Source organism: Phaethon lepturus, unplaced genomic scaffold (assembly GCF_000687285.1).
Source record: "Phaethon lepturus isolate BGI_N335 unplaced genomic scaffold, ASM68728v1 scaffold43755, whole genome shotgun sequence".
Taxonomy (NCBI): Eukaryota; Metazoa; Chordata; class Aves; order Phaethontiformes; family Phaethontidae; genus Phaethon; species Phaethon lepturus.
In genome coordinates this window covers 13,010-33,093 of record NW_010543414.1, presented here as the reverse complement: position 1 = coordinate 33,093, position 20,084 = coordinate 13,010, and the positions used below count along the sequence as shown (strand labels likewise).

The 20,084-nt window shown below is 37.3% G+C and overlaps 1 protein-coding gene across 1 annotated transcript in view; it reads left to right on the top strand.

Moving 5' to 3' along the window:
* The window catches only part of LOC104621779 (harmonin-like), a gene marked incomplete at its 5' end in the record, with an annotated part of 28,770 nt that extends 10,449 nt beyond the window's left edge, over positions 1-18,321 (top strand). Inside the window, 11 exons of the mRNA XM_010288348.1 lie at positions 9-149; positions 522-638; positions 2,771-3,019; positions 6,510-6,629; positions 10,658-10,720; positions 14,416-14,457; positions 14,752-14,805; positions 14,950-15,049; positions 16,429-16,538; positions 17,263-17,318; positions 18,222-18,321. Of these exons, the coding sequence (XP_010286650.1) occupies positions 9-149; positions 522-638; positions 2,771-3,019; positions 6,510-6,629; positions 10,658-10,720; positions 14,416-14,457; positions 14,752-14,805; positions 14,950-15,049; positions 16,429-16,538; positions 17,263-17,318; positions 18,222-18,321 (1,152 nt within the window). The remainder of the gene's footprint in view (positions 1-8; positions 150-521; positions 639-2,770; positions 3,020-6,509; positions 6,630-10,657; positions 10,721-14,415; positions 14,458-14,751; positions 14,806-14,949; positions 15,050-16,428; positions 16,539-17,262; positions 17,319-18,221) is intronic.
* Positions 18,322-20,084: the final 1,763 nt, after the last annotated feature.

Here is a 20,084-nt window from a genome sequence, read left to right as displayed (position 1 = left end):
GGAAAGAGCGAAAGAAGTCAAAAAGTGACAGTCTGTGTGAACAGAAGAAGAATAAAAAGGAAATGGAGTTTGAGCAAAAACTTGCGAAAGAGAAAGAAGGAATGCTGGAGAAAGAAAAACAATTGAAAATAAATCGTCTTGTGCAAGAGGTATGTTGTATTCTCCTATCAAGTGCAAAATTATATTGAAAGAAAATGAGCTGAATTTTTAGTGGAAATATCTTAGCAGGACACTTGTTTAATTATGTCAAAGATAATGAGGTTTAAAAAAAATTGCTGTTGCACTGCAAAACTCTGTTCCCAAGTTTGCTTGTTTCTACACTCAGTTTTTTCCCAAATGAGGGCAGTTGATGAGTGTCCATGTGTAGTGAGGAATTTAATGAAAGACAGCAAACTAGGAAATCATTCTCAAAAGCATAATTAGTTTTAAAACTAATTTAAATGGCATTTCATACTTTTGAAACATATTTGTATTGTAATTGTAGCGATAATCTTTTTTCATGCACTGATGTTATGGTTAAGGTATCTGAGACAGAACGAGAAGACCTGGAAGAGTCAGAAAAGGTGCAGCACTGGGTGGAAAGACTTTGTCAGACACGATTAGAACAGATTTCCTCTGTGGAGAATGACTCTCCTGAGGTAAAATTCTGGCTTCTCCATATATTGCATGATCTCTAAATAACTCACTAGTTGTCTCCTAAAAGCAATAGGTTTTTACCAGAGAAAAATCTGTCTTGATCTTTCCTTCTCAGCCTTCATTCAAAGAGGCGGGGAGGAAAATTCAGTAATTGATGAATTACAATCTATAGCATTTGCTGTTCCTATATTTTATGGATTTTTTTAAATTATTTTCATGAACTGGTTTTATTTTGTCATTTTAAAGTATATTATCACCACAAAATTAACAATTTTATTGACTTGTGAGCTGTTTGGGCTAGGTGGGACATGCTGCCAATAATAAAAATTGAGACTAGAATACCCAGCCATATGTTTTAGTATCCTATGCAAATAAGAACATCATTGATGATGAGCTCTCAGATGCCTCCTTGTGTTGCATGGAATAAAGGTACAGGTTAAGAATATGACAGAAAGATAAGAAACTCCCAGAGAATAGGGTTTGGGTTTGAGTTTTAAATAGTCTCCTTAAATGAAGGGGGTTGCAGATAGTGATTGTGCCTTCGAGCCTGATGGTTCTAGATGTGTAGTGCAGCTTTCCCACCATCCTGCTGCTCTGGCTTTCTTCCAAGCACAGCTGCTTTCAAGAGGAACACTGCAATCTGCTGAACTCCCCCAGGATCCCCAAGAAATTGCAACCACAAAGGGGACCCTTGGGGAACACTCTCGCATGAATTTCCTTCAGGTCAATGTGGAGCAGCTCTGAAAAAAGCAGCTGGTCTTCTGTTCTTCTTGGCCTCAGGCTCAGATCCATGTGGCTCTTCAGTGCAGGTCTCTAGGACAGTGGAATGATTATGCTGAGTTTTCTCTCACTGTCTAAATTTGGCTGCCTGTGTTCTGCTAGATCTTTGTCCCCCTTACTTTTGTAAAGTAAGAGGGAACATTACAGATTGAAATCACTGTTGTATTTCCAGAGCTCTACCCTGATTTAAGACAAGCACTGTGTTGTATTTGCTCTATCAATTCTTCTATTACATTATAGATATATACATAGTATTCTCTTAAAATTCTTCTACAAAACTACCCAAGCAGTTAAACTTATGTAAAACACAAAACCAGATGCTTGAGGCATAAATGCAGCTGAACAATATTCAGGTACTACAGGCTTGAACTGCTACTTGGATACGACAGCAGTCATACATCTCTTGACCTCTGCCAAAGAAATACCTATTTTTTTAGTACCAAGGGGCAAGTATGGCAGATAAGGAGATCCCAAAGAATGTCAACAGAGATACCCATTTGAGGGAAATACTGTCCTATTAGACTAAGATGCATGTGTCTGTAGGACAGCGCTCTACTATTTCCTCAGCTGAGTCTACAAAATAGCAAAATGAGAGAGTATCAACTGTCTTCAGTACTTCAGTTTGAACACTGATAAAAGAAATGTTAGCAACTCTAACCAGCATATGTAGAATCCTTCTTCATACACACAAATTCACCATGTTTGAACTCTGGAATTTTAGCCCTACAATGCATCTGGTGTTGATTACCAGAAATTAGAAAGTCCAGAACCTCCTGAGGGTCTGAATTTCATAGCACCCTAAACTTTTTGTTTTGATAGCTGCTTAAGCTTACTTCCCTCTCTTGTATTAATGCCTGGTTATGTTTACACCAGACTTTAGCCCCTTTCCCTTTTTTAATGGTGTGGAATTTCAGGGCCCATCTTCAATTACTTTCTTTTTATATAATCACCTTTGCAAGGAGCAATTCTTGCTTTCTTTTTATAAGAGCTAGAGAGGCAAGAGTTGTGTTATCTGTGGTTTGCCCTATGATTTTACCTTCTGAAGATTCCATGCAGGTGTTGGGTTTTTTTGTTGGGTTTGGGGGGTTTTTTGTGTGTCATCCCCCGCTGCTCCAACAGCCAAGGCTACTGTCACAGCACTCAAGTTTTCTTCTTTTTAAATGGGAATCCCAAGGAGTTCTTTTACAAAGGCTTTCAGAGAAAAAGTTTCTGTATATTCTGTGTGAGAGAAGCCAAAATCTTCCTGTGCAGGAACAGTTAGGCCGAGTGATGTTCTAGCATTTGCCATTAGTTTCTTTAGAGCTGTTGCAGGCAGATGAGCTGTTAAGGCAGACTTCTGTTCTGTTGCACATAGTTGGCAAGTGGACGTCCTTCTGCTTCTCCTTCTGCCACATCTATGCGGCGTTTTGCCGGTGGCCTGCAGCTTCATACCACAGATCTTGACGATATAAACTTAGATGAAGTTGACAAGCCCAAACAACGTGTGGTACCACCTCCGCCACCACCACCCACTGTTACTCCAGCATCATCAGCTCATCTGCTTCCTACATCAAATATTCCCCTTTCAAGAGGTCCAGCCTTGGCAGCAACACCAGCTTCCCAGGTGACCTCATGATCTGTTTGGATGCATGCGCTTCTGCCATTCCCCTGCCTGGCTTCTCTCCTGTGCTCCATCATGCACTTTATCCACTGGATTTACCCATCTGCCATATGCAATGTTAAAAGAAGGAATGAGATTGTTTCATAGTAGTGAATACAGTCCAGAGGTAGTTTAATTTTTTTTTTTTTTTTTTTAAAGTTAAGAGGGTTTTTCTCTCTCCTCTCCACATATGTTGTAACCCTACCACATGCAGGTATCTTGGGCAGAATGTATCAGTTAAAAAGACAATTTGGACTTGAGTATTTAAAGATTTTAAAAAGTAATGGCAGGCAGCATATCGTGTAGTAAAAAAGACTTGTGAAAGTGTTTATATATGCCATCAAATTACTTTGTTAGGTGAGAAGAGTGGACAAAGCTTAAAATCAGAAGCCCAAACATTTAAAACCTCAACACAGTATAATTTACCCGTAAAATACTTTTAAATGAACAAGAGTTGATAATCAGGTGTTACTTTTTTTGGACACACAGGAATTAGGTATTTCTTTCAGAAAATATTCTGACTTTGTCCTTACTACAATCTCAGTCCAAAAGAAGATTAAATACAAGAAATCTTGTGCCAGATCTCTCTTTAGGAGAGAAATGGCAGCTGTTTAATCGTAATTCTCTTTGCTAAGCCCTGTAGTGGGATTCATGTACTTGGTTTATGGCAAAAGGTTCTTACTTGTTTCAAACAACAGAAGAGGATCCCATGTGGTCACTTCTTTCCTACAGTTTTCTGCATGGTTTGACTGACTGCATTGTTGATTTTCTTTTTTTTTGTTTGTTTTTGCATGTTTACTTGGAGATACTAGGCTTTGCTTTTGCATGATTCTGGTTGGGGTGGGGAATGATATGCAAAATAATCAGGGGAAACTGGCAGACTATTTCTATGTGAATAATTGCCCTAATGTAAACTATGAATCTCTTATAAACTTAAGCAGACCTCTGACAGTGCTTGATATGTGTGTTTTTATATGTTTGAAGTGCCAAGAATATGCTAGATGCATTTCTGAAATGGAGATGTCAGATGTTCTTATGGGTAACATGTTTCCCAAGTTATTTGCAAAATAAAAATGGTATGAAATGACACAAGTGTACAAAATACTAGCATTCAGAGAAATACATTCTCCTAATGCTAATAGAAAATAATGAGATAACGGAAGTAATACAAGAACTGCCATAATGGATCTGACCCCAAACCCATATATTCCAATACATGTTTCTGGCAGTTTTTCACTGCTAGATATGTTAGAGAGAAGAGGTTAATAATTAAAGACAAATACGTCAGGCAACAACAACTACAAAAAAACCCCTACCTTTCAAAAATGATAAGCCAGTTTTCACTGAATATACTGAATTACACTGAATTAGTGTATATGAGGAAAGAACTAAGCTCCTAGTAACTAATTATTAACAAATAATGAACCAAAGCTGCTTTGTTTACAAGTAGATAACCCAGTATTCCTGATGTGGTTTCAGACATAGAAGAAAAGTCAGAAGCTGGACAATTTATTCTTGCTGATTTTTAAAAAGTCTGTTTTTAACACCACAGATAAGCAGAAGCAATGCACTTATTTTACTTCAGCAATAAAAGATCTTGTCTTTATGCCTGCTAAAGCTGAAAATAAGACAACTGTTGCTGTCCCATAAGTTCACTTTTCTACTATTACTCAAACTGGTAAATCTTTTCTGTGTCACTAAGTTTTTGGTTTTTTTCCCCGGATCATTTAATTTCAGATTCAGATTGCACAAATACCTGACAAAAGAATGAAATCCTGTCAAAAATACATTCTTGAAAACTGACTATTAAAATATCTGGTATAAATTGACCTGTTTCTCAAAACTGTTATTGGTTATATACTTTATACGAACCCAGTACTAAGTCTGTTACCGTTTAGGTTGTAAGAAACACCTCCCATGTCGGCAAAGTATCTTCTGTGTCAAGCAATCCGCTGGTATGTCATGTTCTGTTAATAATGACTGTAGTTTTATGAATTTCATATGTAATGCCAATGTCAAGGAAATGTTGAGGGTTTGACTCTGCATGGCTAATTTAAAATTCAGCACTTGCATTCATGTGCATGGATCCATTGCTGTGTTAAAAGACACCTAATACCAGGTAGTGGAAGTGACGCGTAATGGTCTGAGGACTTCATATTTCAACACTTCAGCAACATACAGTCCATGTTTGTGTGTTCTATATGTATGTCATGGAGCATATACTTTGTTCTTTTCTCAAGAGCTAGGCCCAAACTATATGTTAAACATAACGGGTGCTAAGAAACAAGCTTTCTTCTCAGAAGAACCAATATTTGTTTGACAACTCCTTGCAATGCTTTTGATTCAGGATGGCTGGATGTCAGGTTTCCCCATTCTGAGGTACTCTAGAAAAGTTCGTCTCTAAATTGTGCAACTCCAGGAGAAATCATCCATTTCCAGTGCAGCTTCAACAAGTTGATAATTCGTGAACCTGACGATTCTTCTAAGATAGAAAGCTTAACGATGCAGTATATTTTGCGGTGTGAACAACATTAGCTGAGGGATATCCACAGGGATTTTCAAAGATCTGGTTCCAAAACTTTTTTCTTAAATTATTTAAAAAAGGAAAGAAAAAAATCTCAAAAGTTCCCCTACTGAAAAAAAAAAAAAAAAGGAAAAAGATGGCTTAACCACTTTGCTGGAAGCAATTCAAATAATTTCAGAGGATACAGCTTGTACTATATAAATGATATCTGGAATACATCACATTTCCTATGAGAAACATTGACGAGAGTGTGCTGAGAGTTGCTGGGGTTAAGTCAGAAACTAAACCCACAGGGCTCAGTTTTGAACTCTTCTTGAATAGAACTATGCTTGACGTCAGTGGGAGTTTTGACTGAGTAAGAAGTGTACAATCGGGTTAGTATGTGCTGGATGATTAGGTCTCAGATGTCTCTGAGTATCTGTACTTTGTGGAGTCAAGGGTAGGTAATTAGTATAATGACCTTTGCTCTTATAACTCAAGATGAGTTAACTTGAAATTCTTTATGGAAAGCTGATTGCTGCTGTCCTGGTGAATTTCATCTTAAAAGACCTATTTAGCCATAGATTAGTTAAAATCTCATTTCAGGTTCACTATGTTGTTATACTCAACTTTAGCTTTTCCCTCCCCCCCTCCTGTAGTTCCTCATTCAGTTCATTGCCTTTATGGGATACACGCCAAAAGCAGGGATGAGATTTTTCCATAATCTTGCCAGAGTTTAGGGGAATTAGCTACTATTTTGGATGCAAGAAAAATTAAGTCTTGATTTGTTGAATTTATAAGTCTTAGTTAAAATAATTCTGTAAGCCTTTTTGTTGTATTGGTGTCATTAAATGCATTACCATAAACTATTTGAATTGAGACATCTTGGTGAAATGATGGATTTGCGCAAATTGCATGGTGAATTGTAATTTTCTTAAATTAACTCCATAGCAACTCGCTCCAAGTCCACCTACCCAACGACATCCAGGGGTACCACTAGTCTCTAAACCAGTCATGCTGCATCCTGACCCAAACTTTATGGTCAGGCCAACAATCAAATCAGAGGCCCTGGTAAGCCTTTTAATGTTCCCTTTCCGAGTGCTACAATACTGTGGGATTTGTTGTTGACTTGTCCTCAAAGAATCAATGCTTGTCTCATTTTCTGCTAACTAACATTCATGTAGATTTTCAAGTGATCACTAATGGTAAGTACAAAAGTGTATTTTTCCATTTTTGTTCCATGATCTAAAAGTCACTTTTAGTGACAACTTTTGTACCGGGGTGCATAATTGTAGAGCAGTGTAGGACCTTAGACTCTGTAGATCTTATTTTTCATTTATTCACATGCTGGTTTTTATTTCTATAAATTCTTAATTTTTCAGAAATTAAAATGGTAAAAATGAATTACACTGCACTTTTACTTTGTAAGTAGTCATTAATATACTTGAAATGTAGACATATACCTCATTATTTCATTTCTAGAGGAAAAAAAAGTGGTGTTATATGTTAGACTCCAATATACTGGTCATACAGTGTTACTGCAAAGTTGACTCGCAGTCAGATTCTTTTTCTTATTTCTTTTCCATTTCTGTTTCAAATGTAAATGAAGAAAAAAATCTTGGGCTAAATATCTTAAGACCAACCATGTAACATCTTTGGGAATTGTGGTATATGAGAGAAGGTGAGCCAAGTCTTACTGAAAGGAGAGAAAAAAAAAAAAAGAGATAAATATTGTGGTGCCCGGCGATAAGTCCCAAGTGAGAGCCCTGAAAATTCATCTAAAATAGCCGGTGGACCAATTAATAATATTGATTCTTGAGGGTCATCATGACTTATGCTGTTAGAATTAGTTGTGTGTCTGTTATATGCATATGTGTGGACATGCGTTTGTCTATCCATTTATACGAGCAAGGCAGCATATTGCAACATGAGCTTTCTAAGTGATGGAAGAAACATCACATGCATTTCATTTATTTAATTACAAGCTTATGCTATGTCTGACAATAAATGACGCACATAAGATTCCTAGCTGTCCTTCATTAAAGTGCAATGGATTTTTTGTCATTTTCTGCTTTAATAATTTAGATACTCCTGTTCCTTTATTTTCCCAGTTATAGTTTGAACAAATTTAAGTGATACTTGGTAACCAGTTTTCCCACAGACATAGTTGTCTTGAAACTTCTATATTATAAATGGATTGAAATAATAAATGAAAGCAGTTTTTGTAAGTTGCTCAAGAGAAGGCAGGTACATGAGCTAAAAAGAAATTCAGATCCCTCCAGTGTACATATTTCCTTCAGTTGTATGCATTGGAGCTTTAGTTTTGATTGTGTTCAGCATCTCTAAGCAATATGAAATCCCTTAGGGGAGGAATGAACAGAGTAGAATCATAGTCTTCAGTTAATGTAATCTAGCTCTTGAAAATAAATACCTGGTGTGCAAATATAAACTAGTTTGCAAAATTGATAATACCCTTAAGTGTGATCAGACAGTCTTGGTACAAATTGAAAATGTTGCTTGGTTGGGGTTTTTTTGTTACTGACTGCTTATAATTACTTTGAGAAATTGGCAATAATATCCACCTCCATAGGGAAATTTCTTACGGTTTGTTATGTATGCATGCACATTTTCCAAATCACAAGTCTGCTAAAGTGTTTCAGATGTCAATCATCTTCATCCCCAAACTGCCTTACATTAGTTGGAAGATCACAGTTTCAGTGGGGTCAGTATTCTGATAGGACTTTGAGAGAAACAGTCTATAAATTGGTTTTGTAGACCTGTTACCTCTTACTTCCATTTATGACTTCATGCAGTAAAGATTATTCATCCTCACTGCAATGAAGTCACAGTAGTATGTGGAGAAAGACTTGCATGGATGCGAAGTAAAGAGGGAGGCTACTTCTGTCAGTTAAAAAATGAGGAGGCCAGCGTATGACAAAACAGACAAGGAGGTACCTGCCTGTCTCCAGAAACGTATAAGAATTAGAATTTGATTTCGTGCAGAAGGAATGTTGTTTGTTTGTTTGTGGGGGGCTGATTTAAATCAATGGTTCAGATACAGGACCGGTTCAGCTTCTCTTAGCGAAGTAAAGAAAAAGGCAAAGTATCTTTTGCTACCCTGTTTCTTGTCTCGCTAGATTTCACATGCCTTCTGGAAATCCAGTCTTTATGTCTTAATGTGACATAATGCACATAATTTGTTCTACCTTGTTTTTATCTGAATTTAGCTGTCCTGCATACCAAACACTAGAAACTGATCTTGATGGATTTACTTGATCCAAACAGCTAATATTTGAGCAGTTCACTAGTAAAGAAGATGAAAGGCATGAACATAAGAATAAAATAAGCATGCAAGAATGGGTACAGTATTCCTGTTATGTGGAAAATAGTTGGGCCAGAAAGGAACAGTGAAGTCTCTGTTGTGACTTAAGTTTTCATATTAACTGAATTCAGGTCAGAATTCCAAGGTCTTTTAACAGTTCTTGAAAATGAAATTGTTCTTGCTTATAAATAGGAGAATGATGGGTGAGAATGAAACCATGAGTGTAGCCTTGAATGCAAAGGGCTGCTCTGGGTCAAAATCAGTGTGAACTGTTTGTCTCTGCTGGACTAGAGTGAATTGGAATACACTTATGGCAAAGTTAATTAAATTTTGGCTCAGAGAGCAAGAGAGGATTGTTATCATTTAGTGGTGGGGTTTTCAGAGAAGCAAAACAAAGATGAACATTAGTCTCTGCTCTCTCGGCTATCACAAAGCTAACTCACTATTGTGTGAGTTAGAAGGCTTTGATGCACTTGCTGCTACTAAAGATTTTTCTTCTCTCACTCCTTTGTGGCTGGATGCAGCATTTCTGAAAGGTAGAATGGATATTAAAGCTTTCCTCTAATTTGCAAGATTTGAAGCCGGATTCTGTAGAACTGTATCAAGGGACCTGAGACAGGTTCTTAGATACTGTGTGGTAAGACATGCAGTGTTTGGAAATTTCAGTTATTATTGGCCATAGCTATAGCAAAACCATCTGTGGATGGAAAAGGAAATAAATTTTTCCAAGTAATGGTATGACTACAGGACACTGATAGAATCAGCAGTGAAGCTGAAACAGTCATTTGTTTTAAAGCAAATTGAGTTTGGAAACGTAAATAACATAGTCTAGTCTGTAGAAAGTTGGTCTTGTTTCAGAAAGCTCAAATATGTTACCTGCTTTGATGCAGGGTTTTGAGTAGAAGCTGGAGAGGTGTGAGGAGTGTTTTGTATAATTTTTTTTAGCCCATTTTATTTTTGAAAAATTTTGCCACATAATAAGAGGTTCTGTATTTTAAGTGATTCTAAACTACAGTGTACCGTTTTGTTAATGCACTGGAAGCAAAAGAAAAACAGAATCAATACAGGATTAAAATCGTAGAAGCCCAACACTATAAAATAAATCCAGCAATTATGAATCAATCATGTGAAATTACTTGTATATATCCAAATTGAAGCAAGACCACTCAGAACTAAGTCCATTAAACTGAGGAGGATTTTTTCTTTAAGTAGAAAGTATCTGTACTAGTTGTTGGTATTTTGGTAATTGCTTCTTTCAGGATGAGCCCAAATACACATATCTTTTCTTCTTATCAACTTCATGAGAAATGTAATAATGGAATTCACCTTTCAGTATAAGAAATCCCTGGTAGGAGAGCAAGTCTTAAATGTAACATATATTTATCATGACTTTTCAAGATATTGGAAATTACTTGTCTAGCATTTTGTCCATTTTTTTTTCCCAAGTATTTTTTCAAAAATCCTGCAGAAGAGACCCCAGCACTGTTCTGTAGAAACTAGGGATAAAAGGAGTCATGGAAAATATTTTTAAGAAATCTTGTGGTATGGAAATGTGCATTATTTATGTAATTTCTCTAGAATTCTTTCCTCCTTGTATTCAGTACTATTTTACTGGGTGTGTTATCTCATTTTGAAACAGCATAGGGAACAAGCACTAACAAGTGCAAGTGTGACTCAGTCCCTAGAAGGGCAAAAAAAGCAGTGAGATTATTTGTGAGTAGGTGATACTTACAGCAAAAAATTAATATCTGGTTTGGCAATTTTCTTTCTTTTGCAGCCACAAGAGATGTTTAAAAGGATGGTGGTTTACAATTCATCATTTAGATGTAACAAAAAACAAGTAAAATAACATTTTCCATGTTTTGTGTGGTACTTCTTGTTTTGACTGATGATGGATTTAAAACTTTCCTTTCTAATCCTGTTGCTCAGTTTCTAAAACGGAGGATGCAAGACAGCCCTAGTGCATGAAAGCTGCTAGTCTCTGTAAACTTTCAGTGTGTGCCTGTGGCTCCTGCTAGTCTAGACAGATGAAGAATGAGAGGATAGTAAATACTTCAGGTTGAACCATCTGTAACTACTTAAAAGGTTAGTGCAATCTTTAAGGTAGTTGAACACTGATAACTGATCTGATACTGGCAAATTTTTTTTTTATATATTCCTAAGGCTTCCTTCTTTCTTTTCGTCTCCAGATGCAGCGCTTTCAGTAATGAAATACTTTCTCAGTTTAACAACTGAAGCTGTTACTGTAACATAGTTATTGGTAGGAAATTGGAGGAACTGGTGGTGGAAAGCACTTACTCATATAGCCTTTCTGTAGTGTGTAGTATTTTTCTGCTATATTGCTACTTTTATTGCTTTCCTCTGTCACAGTGGTGAAGTTTTCATCACTTCCCCTTTGGTTGACTGGTGGTTCAATAGATGGTCCCTTGAAGGAGTGAACTTTGTGCTTAACTTCTCTGCTGTTGTTAGATGTGCCAGTTTCTGTGCAAAAGACCTTTAAAGTTAGATGCATTGCCATGTTATACGAAAATGTTGGCGCACAGTTGTGAGCCCACAGTGTGAGCTTTTGAGTGGTAAACCATTAAGATTAATAAGTAATGTTTTCTTCTTTTGATCAGTTTCAGTCTAGAGCTAGAAGGAAAAATTGGATTTGACTGAGATAAATCAAATTCTGAAATTGTTCAGTTACCATTGAATGTTAGTGTGTTCTGTATATATAACAGTCGTGTTCTCAGCACGTGTGTTTTGGAAAATTTTGTTATATTTGGTCATGGGTTTGTCTTTCAATTTTTCTTTTTTGTTTATTTCAGTCATGTCTCAATTGCTATTAGCTATTGATGTTAGAAACTTCCGTGAGCAGTACCATTGACTTAGGTGCTTGTGTTTTGTTGTCTGTTTGGTTGGGTTTTTTTAAGTAGTAACTCTATCTTTCATCTAGAAGTCCAGACAGATAGTTGTTTCAGTGCAATCAAACATTTTAATGTTCCAGATTCTACTTATGTTGAGTCCTATAAATGTTCTTGTAAGTCAAGAAAGGATTAGAATGGTCTTAACTCTATTGCCAGAGATGTCCTGAGTGGTGGGAGTGTGGGCTTAGCACTGTGGCTTCCACTCAGTGTTGCTTTGTTTGTTAGTCCGTGCTTGGAAATGGAGTGTGCTCTCTGCTCTCCAAATTTGTGATGCCCATTTCTAGAAAGATTTATTACAGTTCAGCAGTTGTCTTTGTTGTATCATAGCTGTATTTGTACGTTATTGGGTCCAGATCATATCACTCCTTTGCTTGCAGGTTTTTCATTGTAGGGTTTAGTTTTGGTTTGTTGGTTTTTTTTTTCCCCTGTTGAAAAATTATTTTCCCAGGAAAACTTTCTTCAAGGGCAACATCTGTTTTTCATGAGGTCGACCTGGGACAAAGAGAGTTCAATGACATCCTTTAGATTACATAATGAATTAGTGACTTGGCTGAGATTGGAGTTCTTTCCTCTAAGTTGCTTGCTCCAAGACCATAGATGTCTACTTCAGCCATGATTCCAAAGGTCAATACAAATTCAGCTATTCAAACTATTAGTTGTTTAGGTAGTTATCGTTGTAAAATGTTTCTCTTACAGTTTTAGTAAAACTAGTCATAATACTGTATACTTTTTGAATGAATGAATGAATGATTGGATTTTCTCCCCCAGGATGAAATTCTACCTTGCTGAAGTTTGTGATCAAATTCCCATTTATTTAGTTCCTCAAAGTTAGCAGTTAACCAATGTGATGCAACCCATACTAATTTAAATGTTAAATAAGGTCTCTCATGTTCCTATTCCCAAAAGATGCTTTTAATACATGTTTCACTATGGAAAAAAGAGAACAAAAAAGTGCTTGTGGCAGTAAGCAGAAGTTCTGCAGTTGTGCCCTGAAGATTTAGCTCTCTGGAGCTTGGGGAGATAAAATCATGCTTCAACCCTTGCAAATGTTTCTTCTGTCTCAGAAGAAACACAGAATGAGGACATGATTTGCTTAAGTTGGTCTTCTGGTCTCAGGGAAAAGGTGAAGAGAGAGGCAGCCTGCAGGAAAGCCAGGGTTCATGCCGTACAATTCAGTACGGCTGTGTGTAATGACTGCCAGTCCATGCAAGAGGCATCAGCCCCATGGTTGTATGGTGTGTGCAAGTATAGTTAGACAAATGGGCAGCACTGTTGTATATTTGAGGATCTGCTAAGGCAGAGCTGTGTAGTAGTGCTCAATGACTTTGTCAGAGGCAGTGAGGAACAGATCTGACCCCAGAGGATCATTCATAATCATGTCAAAATTAGGCAACTGAGAGAGATGATAAAGGTGGATGCATTAGTGTTTTGTGCTGCAACTTTGTCATTCAATAGCCAGCCCTTAAAGATACCAGAGGAACCTTAAGCTGTGCATTTGATTTACAAGTGGAAAAGGCTTAGCTGAGTCTGAGAGTGGAATATATTTTGTATCAGATGGATCCTGTAGAAAAGAGGGTAATAATGAATATATCAAGCTTGATCATGCACTGAACTGCTGGTCTGCGTCAGATACTTGCTTGCCTGCTGTGTCAGCAAAGGGTTGTGTTGTTCCCATATCCCCAGTTTATTGCAGCTTGAAGCCACAAGAGTGATACAGCATTTAGGTGCCTCAGTAAAGATTTCTCTGAAGTCCTGAAGTCTTTACTTTAACATGCAGGATAAGTGCAGAGTTTTTATAAATCTCCAGCATCACCCATAGTCGCACCCCATAACCACTAATGCTCTTCAAGAAACCGCCACCCAAACACCATTGATTCCTGATTGCTGACTCAGGAACTCTCATCTTTGCAGAAAAAGTAACTCCTGCTTTTTCCCTGCAGTGTTGGTCTGACAAGGGTAGTGCACTAGGTTTTGAAAGTTTAAGAAGGTGTGGGACCTCTCAAAGCTTAAATCTTGCTCTACGTAGTTGTGAAATTATCTTCTCCATTTCAGACAGTCACTGCCAAAACTTCTAAGCCCTCCACAGAACCATATGAAAACAAAATTGGTTGTTGCCCTGCATTCACTTGTAGTATGGAGCCAACTCCCTGAAACTCCATGGAAAGGAGAGAAGGGGGCTGGAAGAGGGTCCTACAACCCAGATACCTGAATGGTTGCTGCCAGGTGAATTGGAGCTTGTCAATTTTGCCTGTGTTAGATAGTGCCCAGCATGGTGATAGTCCCAAGAAACGTTGCTCAGAAGAAGTACCTACCCATGATGCTTTCAAGATTTTTTTCTGTTCTGTTAGGTGTAGAGAGGAACTGTGGAGCTGACAGTGGTAAACTGTTCCTCCAGTCTGCTCCATAGTATAACCAGCTCAAACTGCTGATCTGTTACAAGGTTTTGAAACGTCTTCTGACTGTCAGGACGGACTATTTGCTGCCTTTCTATGCTTTTCTCCATTTACTGTCGTCTTTCATAGCTTACAGAATTATATTTTTCTCACTAATAAATAAAATGGAGCTTGTGTGTTAAGTGTGTGTATGAGCATGATGTTTTTACAATTAAGTGTTGTTTTATTCTCAGGGCTTCCAGAAATACTTGGAAGATTTTGATCCATATTCAATGGTAAGGAGACAAGTATGTCTCGCTGTTTAATATGAAATACACTGGGAAAGAACCATCCTTGATTTTCAGGGCTGGGAGGGGGTTACGATTCTTGCTTTCTGAGGCTTGTGTATTTGTCTTTTCTAATCATGTTGAAAAGGAGCTTTCTTGCAGGAAGAGACAATCTAGTGTTCTGATTTTCCTCTAACACTATTTTGGAGGAGGGAAGGGTCCCTTTTCTCCCATAAACTACATAGATCAGCCTAATTTGTTTTGTGTTCCAAGGAAGTGACTAATCATTATATCTTTTCATAGTTTACCCCAGAGCAGATTATGGGAAAAGATGTACGGCTGTTACGAATTAAAAAGGTAAATACTGTATTGATTGATATTTAAAGTGTTCATGTAAGTATTTCATATATAGTCCCATTTACTGGGAAGAAGGAAGGATTAAGCTCCTGTTGACAGCAAAAATTAACAGCCTTTTCAGAACTAAAACTCTTTTTTTAATAGGAAGGATCGTTAGACCTTGCAGTTGAGGGAGGAATTGATTCTCCAATTGGAAGGATAGTCGTGTCTGCCATCTATGAGGGTGGTGCTGCAGACAAACATGGTGAGTAACAATGGGGAATAAGAATACAAAGTGGTTCCTTATATTGGCTGAGAGTTGTTGGCTGACTTCATAGCTATGCCTAGTACTGAGAGGCACACTTAGATTGTCCAAGGCAGCCAAGTTCCGTTTCAGCTCTAAGGGCAGCTCAGGCTTGAAGGGTGCTGCTTAAATTAATAATTATGTAAAATTTATAAATAATGTTTAAGAAGAAATGGTCACTGCTGCTGTATTTTTATCATTACAGAATTTTCAATAATATGGCCTGAAAATGTAGAGCTGTTCTCTTAATAAGGACTCCTCTTTTTCCAATCTGATATAAAAAAACAAAACAACACCTGATTCTTTGTTAATTCTGATATGCTGTTAACTAAGGAAAGCAGAATATGATTTCACAGTTTCCAAGCAACAACATTTGTAATGCTTGCATGTGCAAAGCAATTACCTGACCACTGCTGTATTACACTGCTTAGTTTTGTTCTTAGTGCTACTTTCAATATTGTAAAACACCTGGCTTTGCTCCCAAAATCCCACTAAAGGTCAGAGCCTTCCAACTAACAACCTAGCTCTCTGGAAGGCACAAGAACATGCCATACCAACACATCCAAGGCTTTGCTCTTGGTAGCCAGTGTCTCTCATCCTTTCCTTGAGAACTCTGGTGATGACCAAGTAGACAGGCAGGACAATACCTCCCTATGTTGTCTTTGCTGACCTTGTCCCCACCTGCAAGTCACTTCTGCACTCACCAAGACCTGTTCAAGTCACTCTTGCTGTGAAACCATTTCAGCCATTTGATCTCTCAAGTACTCTGTTTGTCTTTGATTCTTCACTGTTGTGAGGGTCTCTTATAGCCAAGGCTGTCCCCTTACCATCAGTCTTCTCTCCATTTTAAATCCAGTCCCAGTTAGCTGATTGTGCTTCATTCCAGAGTAAGAAGTTTAAAATCCATTTCAAAGGACTGAACATTACACATGATCTTGCAAAGGAATGACAGTCCTGCAAACCCTTGACAAATGCCACTTATACCTTCATGTCTTTAAGTAATGCTGCCATTTTCATAGTTGTAACAGCCTACAATCAACCACAGTTTGTAAGCTGCATAGATGGATTACCCAGACAGGCAAGCTGCTACTACAGAAAATCTTTCTTGAACTAATTTCTTGGTCATGATCAATAACAGATTAGTGTGGCTTTTCCATGCCTAAAAATTCCTTTTGTTTTCACCTGCAGCAAACTTTCTTGTCTATATCAATTTTTAGTGTAAGCCTTCACATCTAGTGAAGACACTTTTCATTATAGTCAGTACTCCATAAGTATGGGGCAGAAAAGGCTCACAGAATTTTTGCTTACATATATGTATACCATATTGGTCTTTTCACCAGGAGGCATAGTGAAAGGGGATGAAATACTAGCTGTAAATGGCAAGATATTAATTGACAGCAGGCTGGCAGAAGCACAGGCAACTCTAGCAAAAGCTTGGAGCATGGGTGGGGTAAGTAACCTGGAATACTTTTTCATTCTACCTACAATGTTTATATGAGGTATACTTTTTTTTCATGACATTGTCACATCAACACAAATAAGGTTGGAAACACCAAAAGTAACAGGTATGTCATGTACGATCAAAGTGAGCCGAAATCTGCAGAAGATACTGGTATGTAGCGTCTCTGAAAAATAACACATACAATTTACTGTGAAAGTTCATGGCATTTAGCCACCTGTCAAGATTGGTATTTAAACACATTACATTCTGAGTGTTTGTAGTACATTTGTCTGTAGAATCTGTCCTTGATATTGAAAATTATTTGCAAGCTGATTGGAATTTTATGATAATACCTTATCTTATCTTTGATTTCTTAATGTACAAGTAACACTGCACTTCAGCTGCAGCAAGTGTTTTCCCAGCAAGAACTAAATTAATTGCTAAGATGATCAAATACAGGATGATTCTTAGAATAATTATTTTTAAAAGCTTAGAATAATTCTTTTTAAAAGCTTATTGCAAGACCAGTAGACTTTTCTTTAACTTCAGGATACAAATCCTGCTCAATCTTGAAATGGTCTTCCTATTAATAGACAACTTTCTGCTGCTCCCTGTGGTTTTCCACGAATAGATTGCCTTCCTGGTTCTCTATCTGATATTCCATGGTGGTCCACTAACCATCTCTAAAAGCAGTATTTAGCAGCACACATTTGCCTGTGCATTTCTTTTTCAGGATTGGATTGACTTAGTCATTGCGGCATCACCTCCAAAGGAATATGATGATGAAATGTAAGTGCATAAACTTTCTTTCTCCAGGGATTAAGAGGCTAGTAACAATAGTCTATACTGTTTGCCTTTTTTATCAGTCGTATCTCAAATATTTGCTTCTTGTGGGCTGCATAACTTTCTGCATCACATGGTTGCTAATTTCATAGTTTTAAGTAGCTATCATGCATTACAGCAGTGGTTCCCAGACTTTCCAAAATGGTGATTCTCAGAATTGGTTGTATGTGACTACACCCTCATAGTTCTGGTTTAAAGTTTGAGGATCTTGGGTTCATTGGGGTTTTTTTTAGAAATTATTTACTTCAGTCTAGATCATTTACCGTGGCCCTATGGATCGTAATTTGGGGAAACAAATGCCCATAAGCATTCTTTGTCACAACCAGACATGTAATTCTGTTTTCTGTTGGGTTTTTTTAATTACATTGCAGTCACTATCCTTGTCTAAGCCAACCTAAGTGTAAAATTTTCAAAAGAGCTAAGTGATTTGGGTGTTTTGGCAATTTTTGGTGTTCAGAGTCCTTTTTTAAAGATAATCAGCATAGGTGTGAAACAGAAGAATCCATGGCTTAAAGTGTGATAGAAGTATCAAGTTGATACAGCTTGCTTTACTTTGAATAAACAGTTTCAAAAGCAAGACCAATGTTTTATAGCTTGACTTGATGGAAAAGATTTGAAGATATCCTTCCTACCAAGTAAAATGGCAGAGGAAAGTTTCGTAGTCACCGTTAACCCGGACTCTTGTTCTATGTAGAATACTAGAGTATTAGTTGCTGTAAATCAATATAGTTTTACTGGCTAACACCAACTGAAGATTGCTGTAAAACTGTGTTTAATACCTATGCATAAACTAACAAGCAAGGAAATAACTGACACTGTTATTTTTGTTTTCATATCCTGTATATGTAGCCCTACTATTCCATCAACAGCAGTCAGTCCCAACACACACAGAAAGGTTTTTGAAGGCAGTGCACCCGTGTACAGACAAGGGTATCTCCTGCAGCTGTAGCCACTGCAGTGTTCCCTCATGGTGAATAGCCAGACCTGGGTTAACATGACTGTCCATTGTGAGGCTGCGTTATTTTTTCAGCATGTGCCTGCCTGTGCGTTGCATGCCATGCTTGCTTTTGTTCCTGGCGTGCTGGAGTGTTCTTTGGGCTTTTGCCATGCCTGTCCTATTAAAATGTAAGTTTTTAGTTTCTACTTCATAATGTCCCTTAGAGGTCCTCTGCAGAATTGGTTTATCATCTGCCAGACTATAAAATAAATAGGCCCTGCTTAAAAAGTAGGATTAATCTAATTTTTTTTTTTTTTACTTATCTGTGGACCACTGCTGTGGCTTTGTGAATTCATAAGTATATAAGTAACTACAAATTACTTCCTTGTTAAGGCTTGTCCAAAGAACAAGTGTCCATGTGTATTATATGACAGTGTGCCCATAAACAAGTATTCGTGACTGTTTGGTTTTCACTGAAGTTTGCCTGTGTTAATTTGTTGCTATACAGTGGGTTTGTCCTGAAATTATGTGGGTGTTACAAACTCAGTTTACTGTGTATGATTTCTCTATGCTGTAACTACTGTAAGGACAGTCATAGATCTCTAGAACCAAGGTAAGCTTTCTTGTTGCATGTGGGTATTTGTGGTCCTCTAAATTATTACTTACAATACAAATCAAAATGACTCAACTGAGATCCAGTTATGTAAAACTGTGCAGAAAGACTAAAATTGCACTAAGGCTAACAGCATCTGTTTCATTCTTTCTTTTTTTCTGCAGGACATTTTTTTAAAGGTGGCTATGCTGGAGAAGTTAAGTCTTTCCACTGCAGAAACCTGCTGCTCTGTAAATTAATAGGAAATCAATTACCATATGAAATGCATCTTTATTTGAAAGAAATGTGAGCAATCAGACCTGTAAATTGAACTAGAGACTTCAGATTCTTCAGGTAATTTGAGTAATTTCAAGTTGTTCTATAAACATACAGCAAGAAATTTTTGCAAGGTCATTGAGAAGGACTGACCGTGAACATAATTTGGTCTGTGACAACTCAGTCTATTCTTTGCTATTTTGGGGGGCCAAATTTTGAAAATTATCTTCCAATTTTCCTGGAAATAGACACCAAAATGACAAACGAAGATAGAACACAGATGTCTGTTCCCACATGCAACACTTGTGATTACACGTTCACAGACCAGTTTGGGTGCGAAAAGGATTATATTTTTACTCTGTACATAGTGATTTTTTTTTCCTGCGGAAATGGGAATGTATATAGGTAACTTGTGTTCTCGCTCATATTCTTGTAGCTCTCTTAATGTCCATTTCTGTTGCGTAGTTGTGAGTTGTTTTGAGTATAAAAATCCTGCTGGTGGAAGAATCAGTAATACCAGGAATGCTAGCATTGTAAGGAATAATTTTGGTGATGCTTATACAGTATGAAGAATCTTTTCTACCAGCAAAGTAAATAGCTAGCAAGTAGTCCAGATAAAATCATTATGTGTAGTCACCTTTGTACTACCAAGGTTTTGTATTGGTGGCAAAAATTACTCCCTCGTATAGTCATGGGTGGAAAATTTGGGTGCGATTCACAGTTTGCAGTTATGTACTTCGTTCTCAGTGAGGCTATATATGTGACTAAACTGTGCAGGAAGTCACTAAGTGTAACATTTCACTCTTAGTGACTATGTTTTCTGTTTAAGTAAATTCCTCAAGACCATAAAATCTGTACTAACCTGGCTTTAAATAAGTATGATTACAGTTGTAGACTTAGTAATTTC